This window comes from Desmodus rotundus, chromosome 1 (genome assembly GCF_022682495.2).
Source record: "Desmodus rotundus isolate HL8 chromosome 1, HLdesRot8A.1, whole genome shotgun sequence".
In the NCBI taxonomy this organism is placed as follows: domain Eukaryota; kingdom Metazoa; phylum Chordata; class Mammalia; order Chiroptera; family Phyllostomidae; genus Desmodus; species Desmodus rotundus.
Genome location: NC_071387.1, coordinates 87,090,608 through 87,103,476, shown reverse-complemented (window position 1 = coordinate 87,103,476; position 12,869 = coordinate 87,090,608). Strand labels below are relative to the sequence as shown.

General features: G+C 41.8%; 1 protein-coding gene across 4 annotated transcripts in view; it reads left to right on the top strand.

The window, feature by feature from the left end:
• Positions 1-12,130, top strand: part of KNOP1 (lysine rich nucleolar protein 1) — a 35,794-nt gene extending 23,664 nt beyond the window's left edge. For all 4 annotated transcript variants that reach the window (XM_024560487.3, XM_053925800.1, XM_045195368.2 and 1 more), the window contains 2 exons: positions 10,094-10,171; positions 11,554-12,130. In XM_024560487.3, coding sequence (XP_024416255.2) covers positions 10,094-10,171; positions 11,554-11,865 — 390 coding nt within the window. In that variant the 3' untranslated portion in view covers positions 11,866-12,130. The remainder of the gene's footprint in view (positions 1-10,093; positions 10,172-11,553) is intronic.
• The last annotated feature ends 739 nt before the right edge of the window (positions 12,131-12,869 follow it).

Here is a 12,869-nt window from a genome sequence, read left to right as displayed (position 1 = left end):
TCCTAGGTTCAGAGGTTGCAAGGAAAGTGGGAAAGATGGGGGTGGAGGTGCTTTGCTTAAATATGTTTTAGAAAAAAGCGGTTACTTGCCAAGAGCCTTTTTTGTGACTTGATTAACTTTTAACTAACCGTTCCCTCCGGGAGAATAGCCAGTTCTTCCCCAAGGAAATGATCATTGTTTACAGGTACTGAGTTAAAAAATAGTACGTAGTCTTCCGCGGAGAAGGGCTAGTTCTCCGCGGGAGACTGTACACCTATATTTCATTTTTATAATAAAAGGTTATGGCTCCGGCATAAATGAAGAGAATTCTTAATATTTCTTTAATACGTCACACCCCCATTCCACTTGTAACATGCTTTAGATTGATAAATTGATGAACACATTGATAACCTTCAGAACCAGTTTTTTCTCCACTGGTAAATACACTTATTTATTTATTTTAAACAATTTAAATTCTTTCTGAGTAGAATCCTTATGATTGTAACAACATTAGAGATCTCATTCTGTTTACCAGTGATTTAGTTTCCTAAATTTTTGAGATTGAGATTGAGATTGAGCCATTCAAAAACAAAATTCAAGCAAACCAGTATTTTCAAATTAAATCCTCTAAAGGAGGGAGTGAGACACTAGCCTTAGAATCTTACCACCTGATGTTATTTCCACTTCTGCCCAACTTGTTCCTAAATAACTAAGTCTAAAGATCCCTTACTAGGGAGACATTCAGCAGTTTTGCTGCCTCAATTCAGGGTGAGGGAGTTTTAGCAAGAGCAAGTCTCACAGCAGTCAAAGTACAATGCAGACCTGATTTCCCACTGGAGAACCTATCCATGGACGTGGGTCCTGCCCACCAACCTCACTCCCCACTGGCTTTTCCGAGTGGGGGCTGAGCCACATTTCCCACACTTGGAACAATTCTATATATATATATATATATATATATATATATATATATATATATAATCGGTTAAATCAATTTGATCAAGGATATTGTTCAGTGCCGCAATATCTTTGTTGATATTTTGTTTGGAAGATCTATCCATTTTTGACAGTGAGGTATTAAAATCCCCTACTATAATTGTGGTGCTGTCAATATCTTTCTTGAAGTACTCCAATATTTTCTTATATATTTGGATGCTCCTATGTTGGGTGCATATGTATTTATAACGTTTATATCTTCTTGATGGATTCTTCCCTTCCTTGAGTATTATTAAGTGTCCTTCTTGGTCTCTGTTTTTATGGCTCTACTTTGGAAGTCTATTTTGTCTGATACGAATTTTGCTACCCGGGCTTTTTTTTTTTCCTGTCCATTTGCTTGGAATATTTGTTTCCAGCCCTTCACTTTCAGTCTGCGTAAGTCTTTTGTCCTGAGATGGGTCTCTTGTAGGCAGCATATGTGTGGGTCATGTTTTCTTATCCATTCAGCTATTCTATGTCTTTTGATTGGAGCATTTAATCCATTTACATTTAAGGTTATTATCGATAGGAAGTTATTCATTGCTTTTATTCCTACCTGTGTTCCTCTGTCTTTCTCTTTTCCTTCCTTTCCTTAAAGCAGTCCCTTTAGCATCTCTTGCAGTGCTGGTTTGGTGGAGGTGTATTTTTTTAGACTTCTTTTGTCTGGGAAGCTCCTTATTTGGCCTTCCATTTTAATTGAGAGCCTTGTTGCAGGCCTTCGTTTTTCATTAGTTGGAATATTCCTTGCCATTCCCTTCTGACTTGGATCATTGCCATTGAGAAGTCAGCTGCTAGTCTTATCGGGGCTCCCTTGTCTGTTTTTTCCTGTTTCTCCCTTGCTGCCTTTAAGATTCTCTCTTTGTCTTGGAATTTTGCCATTTTAATTATGATGTATGTTGGAGTGGGCCTCTTTGTGGTCCTCTTGATTGGGACCCTCTCTGCCTCCTGCATTTGTGTAACTACTTCTCTCATCAAATTAGGGAAGTTTTCCATCATTTGTTTTTCAAACAGTTTTTCTATCCCTTGCACTTATTCTCCTTCTGGTATCCCTATTATAAGGATACTAATATGTTCCATGTTGTCCTGAAGTTCACTTAACACCTCTTCTTTCTTTTAGAGTCTTTTCCTTTTCTTTCTCTTTCTGGGAGTTTTTTTCTACCTTGTCCTCCAGCTTGCTGATTCGATCCTCTGCTACATGGAGCCTGCTTTTGATTCCTTCTCCTGTGTTCTTCAATTCAGAAATTGTATTCTTCATTTCCTCTTGTCTCTTGTTGATAGTTTCTATTTCCCTTTTTATGTTGATAATAGTTTGCAGTGAGTTCACCATAGTTTACCTGTAGTTTTTGGTAGTTCTCTGTGAGCTCATTGAACTTCCTTATAACCATTGCTTCGAACTCAATATCTGATAGATGACTTGCCTCTATTTCATTTAGCATTCTTTCTGAGGCTTCCTCCTTTCCTTTCCTTTAGGGTTTATTTCTTTGTCTTCCCATTGTTTGTGAGACTCTTCTTGTTAGCCTCTGATTCTTAAATTGATCTGTTCTGACTCCCTTAGTTTGTGGTGTGAAGTTGTATGGTAGGAGACCTGTGAGGTTCAGTCATGTAGTCTCCTTGATCTCCTGAACTTGATTATCTTGGGATGCTCTGTATACAGTTTATGTTGACTCTCTGGATGTAACTGGGTTTTATTTTTGTTATGTCATTCTTTACTTCCCTGCAGCTGGTTTACTGAGGGTCATCCCGCCCACCATGTCTTGTATGCTGTTGTGCAGGTGCTATCAGAACAAATCCACAAAGCTCAGGAACAAAACCCACATCTGCAAAAACAACTTCCACCCGCAATCCCACTATCAAAAGCAAATGAACCAGTATTAATAAGGTTTTAAAGAGATTAAGACTACTATAAGAAAGGAGATAAATAGGCTATAGTGTGAAATCTAGTGACTTAATATGCATACAGTTGATGGTCAAGAATTAAATGTTAAAAAGCTATTCAAGAAAGATAATATCACACATCATAGAGAAGACTACAGTGGATTTCTTCTTGGTAGCCTGTGGTACTTACTACTGGATTTGCTTTCTGGATTTGCCTCTGGTGATGTCAGATGTTGACCCTCTCTGACCTTAGGCTGCCTGCTTGGAGACTGCCAGGGACTGTCTCCTTCTGTTGTTGATCTATTCACTCTGCACTGAGCAGTTAGGCTTAAGCCCCATAGGGTGGTACAGAATTCCTCTGAGGTTAGGACTATTGTTTCCTCTCAGGCTGTTGCTCAGAGTGGAGCAACCCACCTGAGCAACCCAACCTGAGCAACCCACCTGAGCAACCCAACCAACGACTCAGCACCGGGAGCCCAGCAGCTACTCTCTCAATTCTCTCTCCAAAGCCTGTCCTGAGTCTTTCCTCAAGCATCTCTAGTGCACTCTGCTCCACCTTTGCCTGGGATCTAATGGCTGTGGGTGACTCCTTTGGTTGTTGATCTAGTCATTCTGCACCTAGCTGTCAGACTTAAGCCCCATAGTGCAGTACAGAATCCCTCCTGGGGTTGGAGCTTTTTTTCTTCTAAGGCTGCTGCCACTCAGAGGGGAGTGGTCTGCCTGAGCAGGATGGCTATTGCTATATGGGGGATGACTCAGCACTGGTATCCCAGCAGCTGCTCTCTCAGTTCTCTCCCCAAAGCTTCTGTCCCTAGTCTCCTCAGGCGTCTCCAGCCCACTCTGCCCTTCCCTTTGCCAGACCCCAGGATAGGTGGCTGCAAATGAAAATTTGTGCATTGGCCCTTTATATGTCTCTTTGTGTCTCCAGTCATCCGTCTCTAGCAGAGAACAACCCTGCTACTTTTGGTTGATGTTTGTTGTCTGTTACTTTTTGGGCTCTGATGCCCTAAGCTGGGGACCTCAGCCTAGTGTTTAGACTCCACACTTCTCAGGGGAATCCAACTGGTTGGTTAATTACCCCTTCCGTGCTGCCACCTGTTTGTACCTGGCCAGCCTTCTGGAGTCTCCACCACATTCCTTACCACACAGGTTGTGCTGAAACTGATCCTTGTTTGTCCAAGGTTATAAGGCTTATCTCTTCCTATTGGTCGGTGTTTATTCCTAGTGATTTCTCCACAATTTAGATGTGATCCAGATAGGTCCTGGGAGGTTTTCAGTGTGGCTTCCCTTCACTCCTCTGCCATCTTGAGCTTCCTATTTTTAGTCTTTATTTTGTTTATTTCCACTCAAAAAATTTGGGTTTTGTTTGTTCTTCTTCTAGTTCCTTAGGTGAAAAGTTAGATAACTTGGGATCCTTCGAGTTTCCTTTTGTAGGCCTGTATAGCAATTAACTTCCCTCTTAGTCCTGCTTTTGCTGCTTCTCATAAACTTTTGAAAGTTCTGTTTTCATTTGTCTCAAGGTATTTTACGTCTTTGATCCATTTGTTGTTTGGTGTCATGGTGTTTAACCTCCATGAATTTCTGTTTTTCAGTTTCCTTCATGCATTTGATTTCTGGTATCATGCCCTTGTGGTGAGCAAATATGCTTGATATAATTTCAGTCTTCTTTAATTTATTGAGACTTGTTTTGTGGCCTAATATGTGGTGTATCCTAGAAAATGGTCCATGTGCACTGGAGAAAAAGTGTAATCTGCTCTTTTGGGACTAAATGTTCTGTAAATGTCTATTAACTTGCTCTAATCTGATGTGTTATTTAAGGCCACTATTTCCTTATGAAATTTTTGTTTGGATGATCTACCCATTGAGGTAAGTAGGGGTATTAAGATCCCCAACCATTATAGTATTACTGTTAATTTATGCCTTTATGTCAAATTGATATTTGATTTATATACTTAGGTGCTCTTATATGGGCACCTAGATATTTAGAATTGTTATATCCTCTTCTTGGATTGACCCCTTTATCATTATGTAACATCTGCCTTTGTCTTTTTTACATTCTTTATCCTCAAGTTAATTTTGTGTGATGTGAATACCGCTATCCCAGTTTTCATTTCATTTCTACTTGCATGTAATATCTTTTGCCATACCTCCACTTTCAGTCTGTGTATGTCTTTCAATCTAAAGTGAATCCCTTTTAGTTGGCATATAGATGGGTCTTTTTTTTATTCTACTCCACTCTGCCACCTTATGTTTTTTGATTGGAGCATTTAGTCCATTTATACTTAATTATTTATAGGTATGTGCTTATTGCCATTTTATTAATTGTTTTTTTTTGGCTATTTTAGTTCTCTGTTTTTTTCTTCTCTTTATGTCTGATTTGCTGGTTTACTTCAGTGTTTTGTTTGGGTTTCTTCCTCTTTATTTTTTTCAGTATTTTTACAGGTTTTTGTTTTTGTTTTGTGGTTACCATGAGTTGGAGATTACACACACACACACACACACACACACACATACTCATCTATCTATAGCAGTCATTTTAAGCTGATAGGTTTTTAAGTCCAGACACATTGTAAAAGCACTGCACTTTTACTCCCTCCTCCAATCTTTGACATGTTTTATGTCTTTTTGTGTATCTAATGACTGTTGTAGTTAATTTTACTACTTTTGTTTTTTAACTTTCATATTTGCTTTTTAAGTGGTTGATTCACTGTATTTATTGTATATTTGTCTATAGCAATGAGATTTTTTTTTCTTTTCTGTATTTTCTTGTATCTGGTTATAGCCTTTTTTTATCTGCATAAGGAAGACCCTTTAGCCTTGACCAGTGTGGCTCAGTTGATTGGGTGTCATCCCACAAAGCAAAAGGTTGCTAGCTCGAACCCTGGTCAGGGCACATGCCTGGGTTGCAGGTTCGGTCCCCGGTTGGGGCATATATGAATGCAACTGATAGATGCTTCTCCTTTACATTGATGTGTCTGTCCCTTTCTTTCTCCCTCTATTCACCTCTCTCTAAAAACAAACAAAATCTTTAGAGAAGACCCTTTTGTTTCTTGTAAAGCTGGTTTAGTGGTGGTTAACTCCTTAGGGTTTTCCTTGTCTGGGAAATTCTTTCTCCTTCAGATCTGAATGGTGATCTGTGAACATAGTACTCTAGGTTGTAGATTCCTTTCTTTCTGTACTTTAAATATTTCCTGCTAGTCCCTTCTAGCCTGTAAAGTTCCTGTTAGGAAATTAGCTGATACCTGTTTTGGTTTCTCTTTTATTTGACTACTGTTTCCTTCTTGTTGCCTCTAAGATTGTCTTTGTATCCTTAACTTTTCTCATTTTAATTACAGTATCTTTTTTAAAAATATATTTATTGATTATGCTATTACAGTTGTCCCATTCCTCCCCCTTCACTCCACTCCATCCTGTCTACCCCATCCCTCCCACATTCCCCCCCTATAGTTCATGTCCATGGGTCATACATATAAGTTCTTTGGCTTCTACATTTCCTACACTATTGTTACCCTCCCCCTGTCTATTTTCCACCTATCATTTATGCTACTTATTCTCTGTACCTTCCCCCCCTCTCCCCCTCCCACTCCCCTGTTGATAACCCTCCATGTGAGCTCCATTTCTGTGGTTCTGTTCCTGTTCTAGTTGTTTGCTTAGTTTGCTTTTGTTTTGGTTTTAGGTGTGGCTGTTAATAACTGTGAGTTTGCTGTCATTTTTACTGTTCCTATTTTTTATCTTCTTTTTCTTAGATAAGTCCCTTTAACATTTCATATAAGAAGGGCTTGGTGATGATGAACTCCTTTAACTTGACCTTCCTTATCTGAGAAGCACTTTATCTGCCCTTCCATTCTAAATGATAGCTTTGCTGGATAGAGCAATCTTGGATATAGGTCCTTGCCTTTCATGACTTGGAATACTTCTTGCCAGCACCTTCTTGCCTGTAAGGTCTCTTTGGAGAAATCAGCTGACAGTCTTATGGGAACTCCTTTGTAGGTAACTGTGTTCTTTTCTCTTGCTGCTTCTAAGATTCTCTCCTTCTCTTTAATCTTGGGTAATGTAATTATGATGTGCCTTGGTGCGTTCCTCCTTGGGTCCAGCTTCTTTGGGACTCTCTGAGCTTCCTGGACTTCCTGGAAGTCTATTTCTTTTGCCAGATGAGGGAAGTTCTCCTTCATTATTTGTTCAAATAAGTTTTCAATTTGTTGTTGTTCCTCTTCTCCTTCTGGCATCCCCATAATTCGGATGTTGGAACGTTTCAAGATGTCCTGGAGGTTCCTAAGCCTCTCCTCATTTTTCCAAATTCTTGTTTCTTCATTCTTTTCTGGTTGGATGTTTCTTTCTTCCTCTGGTCCACATCATTGATTTGAGTCCCAGTTTCCTTCGCATCACTATTGGTTCCCTGTACATTTTCCTTTGTTTCTCTTGGCATAGCCTTCATTTTTTCATCTAGTTTTCAACCAAATTCAACCAATTCTGTGAGCGTCTTGATAACCAGTGTTTTGAACTGTGCATCAGATAGGTTGGCTATCTGTTCGCTGCTTAGTTGAATTATTTCTGGATCTTTGAAGTGTTCTGTCATTTGGGCCATTTTTTTTTTTTTGTCTTGGTGCTTCTGTTGCTTAAAGGGGCGGAGCTTTAGGTGTTCCCCGGGGCGGGGTGATGCTGGTCGCTGCGCTGTGAAGCTGTACGTGGGGGAGGGGCCGAGAGGGAGTAATGGCACCTGCTCCACTCTCTGCCAGATTTCAGTCATTCCCTCCACTACCCACAATGAAATTGGGCCCCTCTGGTGCTGGTTCCCGAGTGGCTGGGCTTGTGCACGCCCTAGGCGCCTGTGGGTCTCTCCAACGACCTCTCCTGTGAGGCTGGGAGTCTCTCCTGCTGCCGCCCCAACCCCCACAGGCATTTTCAATCAGAGGTTTGAGGCTTTATTTTGTCACACTGGAGCCCTGGGTCCTGCCGTTTGTCCCGGTTTATTTGTGCGCGAATGTGGGGCCGCGGGGTGCTACCCACCACACTGCCTGCCCCGTTCTCTGCCACTCTGTGTCCGGCCCTCTCGGTTTATCTGTGTGCGAATGTGGGGCCGCAGGGTCTGCTAGTGGTCAGACTGCCTGCCCTGTTCGTCCCACACTCCGCCAGTCTCGGTCCCGCCATGGCCACACGAGTCTTCTCCACCCTGGCTACCCGTCTCCGCCCCTCCTACTGGTCTGGATAAATGTTTATTTTTTATCTACTTTGTGTCGGACTTCCTTGCCGTTCTTTCTTCTGTCAGTTCTGGTTGTGCGAGGAGGCGCAGTGTGTCTACCTACGCCGCCATCTTGGTTCTCCATTACAATATGTCTTAGTGTAGGCCTCTTTTTGTTCATCTTTTTTGGAACTCTCTGCCTTGTGGTTCTGGACATCCCTTTCCTTCCCTAGATTAGGAATGTTTTCAGCCATTATGTTTTCAAATATGTTTCCTGCCTCGTTTTCTCTCTCTTCTCCGTAATCCCTAAGATGTGAATGTTAAAGTGCTTGATTTTGTCCCAGAGGTCCCATATACTATTTTCATTTTTAAAAGTTCCTTTTTTTGTTTAAATCTTTTGAAATTGACTTTAGAGAAGGGGAAAGGAGGAGTGAGTGGGGAGAGAAAGAAAGAAACGGAAACATCAACTTGTTATTCCACTTACACATGCATTCATTGGTTGCTTCTCGTATGTGCACTTACTGGAGGTTGGCCCTTCCACCTTGGTGTATCAGGACGACTTTCTAATCAACTAAGCTCTTGGCCAGGGCATATTAAAATTTTTTTTTTTCATTTTGCTGTTCTATTTCCACTATTTGATCTTGTTTGGTGACCCATTCTTCTATATTAACTATTCTGCTGTCAATTCCCTCTAATGTATTAATGATTTCAATGATTACATTCTTCATCTCTGAATTTAAAGTATTTCTTAAAGTGCTCTGAGTTCCTCTATTCTACTCTAAAATTTGTTGAGCATCTTTATGACCGCTTCTTTGAATTCTTTATCAGGTAAATTGATTATCTCTTTCATTAGAGTTTTTCTCATTCCTTCATTTGGGACATATTTTCTGTCTCCCATTTTGTTTGACTTTGTGTTTATTCTTATGAATTAGATGAAATAGCTGTCCCTCCCAATCTTGAAAAAGTGGCCTCTGTGTAGACTGTGTGCTGGATTGTTTTGGCAGGCTTGCTGTAGTCAAGTTGGTGTGCACAGTGATTATTGCCTGGCCAGAAGGTGTGGGGTCCTGGTGGGGCACCCTAGTGCATGCCTGCTTCTTTGCCCTCCTGAGCTGGGTGGGGCTACCCATTATGCCTATGGCACTCGCTGATGATTTAGTTGTCTGTTGCACAAGCTGGGTCTGACCAGGGATGTTCTGGTGTGCACATGGCTGCACCCTACTAGTTCTGCACTTTATCTGGACAGGGTAGCTCTGTGAGCAAATACTATAGAGTTTTGTTAGCTCTGCACTCTCCAGCACCCTACTATTGTGTACTTTCTCTAGGCAGGGCAGCTTTGTGAGCAAATAGTAGAGTTTTGCTAGCTTTGTTCTCCAGGAGAACCTCTGAATGCACAGACCACCCAGTGGGTGCATGCAGCAGCACCCTGACGTACCTGCTGGACCAATCTCAAGGTTGTGAGCCACTTATATGTACACTGTGGCGTCTTCCTTTTCCTGCTTGACTTTTTGCTGAGTTTGCACTATAGATGCCCTGCTGGTGAACCAGAGCACCTGGGTGGAGATCCTGCCCACTATCCAAGTGCAGGGGAAACATAAAAAGTGGTAGTCACCAGTTCCTTCTGTCCTGGAGAGTTCCCTCAGGTCCCAGAGAGGTCTCACAGTTCCTCCAGCATTCTCTGTGTCTCTCTTTCTTCATTGTTGTGCAGAAGCTGTTCATTTGGTCCTTAGTTGTTTCTCAGGAGGAATTGCTCCAAGTATAGGTATACATTCTCTGTGTCCTTGGGCGGGGCTAGCTCAGCATCCTCCTATGCCACTGTCTTGGACCTACCTCTTTAAAATACATCCCTAAGGAATGGCTAAGCAAGGATAAATGAGACCTGCCCACTTTTTAGGACAAGGTACTGCAGCCCTCAAGAAGCTTACAGGCTACTTTAAACAAATGCCTGCCCTAGGTTGCAGCAGAGTAAAGCTGCTCCCTTTCCTGTCACCTGCCAGTCCTTCTGCCCCACCTTTGTTCTAGGTTTTAAGCTCAAAGGAAAACTTCCATATCTCATTTCTTTTTTTTCCTTTCCTCCCCATTGCTCAGGTGAGGCGAAAGGCTTTGCAAGAAGAGATTGATCGTGAGTCAGGCAAAACAGAAGCTTCTGAAACCCAGAAGTGGACAGTAAGTTTGATGCCAGAGCTCTTTTGAGATCATGTACTCAGTATCCTGGACCCTCCCCCTCTCCTGGAGTATGAGGATCTGAGAGACAGGAAAGTGTGCCCCAACCTGGGAGCCAGCACCCTCCGTGCCAGAGCTTGCCCTGAGTTAATTTCTTCTTTGACCCTGGTCTGCATGACTTCAGTCATAGTCTGGGACGCTACATTTCTTGTTACTCCCTCAGACACTGGAAGGAATGGGGACTTTTCTGAGGCCACTGCTCTGAGGGGCTCTCTTGCATTTTCTTAAACACAAGTGATTCATGCATGGGTGGTAGAATGCTCTGGACAGGAATCAGAACCCTGAGTTCCTGGTCTGGCCCAGCCTCTAGCTTGGCTGGGTGACCCTTCTTTAGGCTTCTACTACCTTCCTGCTATAAACTGCAATGCTTCTTAGAAGACAAGTGCATTTCAAATTGCCATCTGCCCTCTTCCACTATCAGCTGACAGAAACCTTAGGCTGATGAATGGGGCTGGCTAGCTGGTGAGGTAAGGTGTACTATGCTATTTGCCATGAATTAGAGGAAATGGAATAAGGTAGACAGCTCAGATTGTAAAAGATGTACTCTGGTCTTGGCCAGACTTGAGATGCAATTCTAGTGGGGTCACTAAATTAGGCTTGTATCCTATTAAACTGCAAACCTCCATTTCCTTATCAGTAAAATGAGAATAATAACAATACAAGGGGTGACCCCCCAAAAACAGTACTTATAAAGATTGTGTATTCTTACATGTTTACACTACAGTCACCTTTCAAGTCTTTTTTTTTCCACTGCTAAAATCAGTTTTTGAACTCATCAATTTCGATGCCTTTTCATGCTTTTTTGATACCACTTTTTCCACATCGACAAAATGTTCCCCTTTGAGGACTTTTTTCATCCAGGGTAACAAGAAAAGGTCAACTCAGGGCTAGACTGGGGCTTGGGGGACCATGCCATGTCTAGTCAAAACCTGCTAAACACTCAATGCAGTGTGGGCAGGTGCATTGGTAAATCACCTATCATGAAATGGGCAAACATGTTGAAAGAGTCTTAAAAAAATTCACTGAAGTCAAAATGCAGCCTTTCATAATACTGGGTTCCTAGAACACTTACCTAACAGGGGAAGCCTGTGCTACAAGGGGCCTGCCCTCCAGAAGATAATTCTGTTTTCGGGGGGCGGTTCTCCTTGTATTCCTCATAGGGCTCCTGTTGAATAAAGACGACTGATGTGTTCATGAGTACAGTGCCTGGTACATAGCAAGCACTTAATCAGCTGGATCCTCCTGGTGCTACTGGGGTTAGGGAAAGGAAAGGGCTTGCTCATTTGGAAATGAAGAAAATAACACCTTTTTTCTCTTCAACACAGGGAACTCAGTTTGGTCAATGGGATACTGCTGGTTTTGAAAACGAGGAACAGAAACTGAAATTTCTCAAACTTATGGGTGGCTTTAAAAATCTATCCCCTTCATTTAGCCACACTCCTGACATGATTGGAAGGCCCAACATGGCACTCAACAGGAGAGCAGCCAACACCCTGCAGCAAAGCCTGCAGCAGGACTACGACCGGGCCATGAGCTGGAAGTACAGCTCAGGCACTGGCCTTGGCTTCACCACCACCCCAAATAAGGTCTTTTATATTGACAGGAATGCTTCCAAGTCAATCAAGTTTGAAGATTAAACTCTACTGTCTAGTCTCCCAAGTTAAAGTTGCTTTTATTATTCAGTTATGCAGATGAAAGCCTTGTGACAGTTGTCTGATACTGAACTCCTACAAAGATAAAGGGGTGGGGGCATCTTATATTTCAGGAGCTGATAGAATATATGAGTGGGTAAAAACCAGTTTTCTTTGTTAAGCCTTCCATCCTGATTTGAAGACATTATGTACAAGGGGGGACCCCCATAAAACCAGAATTTCTTTATTAAAAAACGCATATTTATGCTTACATGTTTAAACTTCAGTCACCTTCAAAGTACTTTCCATTTGATGCAATACACATCGATTTTTTTTCCCCACTGCTCAAAAATTTCTGAACTCATTGATTTTGATGCCTTTTAGTGCTTCTACCATTTTTTGTTTCACCTATTTCACATCAGCAAAACATTTACCTTTGAAGACCTTTTTCATTTGAGGGAACAAGAAAAAGTCACTCAGGGCAAGATCAGGTGAATAGGGATGGTGAGGCACCAAGCGACATAACATCTTGCTCAAAAACTGCTGAACACTCAGTGCAGTGTGGGCAGGTGCACTCATAAATCCTCCATTATGAAATGGGCAAATGTGTTGAAAGTGTCTTCAAAAAACATTCACTGAAGCCAAACACAGCCTCTCACAATGCCAGCTGGTACATTGATATAGATGGGTTCCTAGGACAGTGGGAGAAGCCTGTACTACAAGGGGCCCACCCTCCAAAAGATAATTCCAGTTTTTTGGAGGGAGCCCCCCCTCGTATAAGTATTTGTTGAGTACATAGTACATGCCAGAAGTATACCAAAGTTTCACTTGCATTTATGTAATATTCTTAACCATGAAATAGGTACTGTTATCCCCATCTTATAGATGAGGAAACTGAGGTTCAGGGATGAATAACTGCCTAGGATCATCTAGCTAGTAAGTGAAGTGTGTTATACTTTTACACTTCAAGCCCTATACTAATGTTCAGTACTGTAAATATCCCCCCTGTC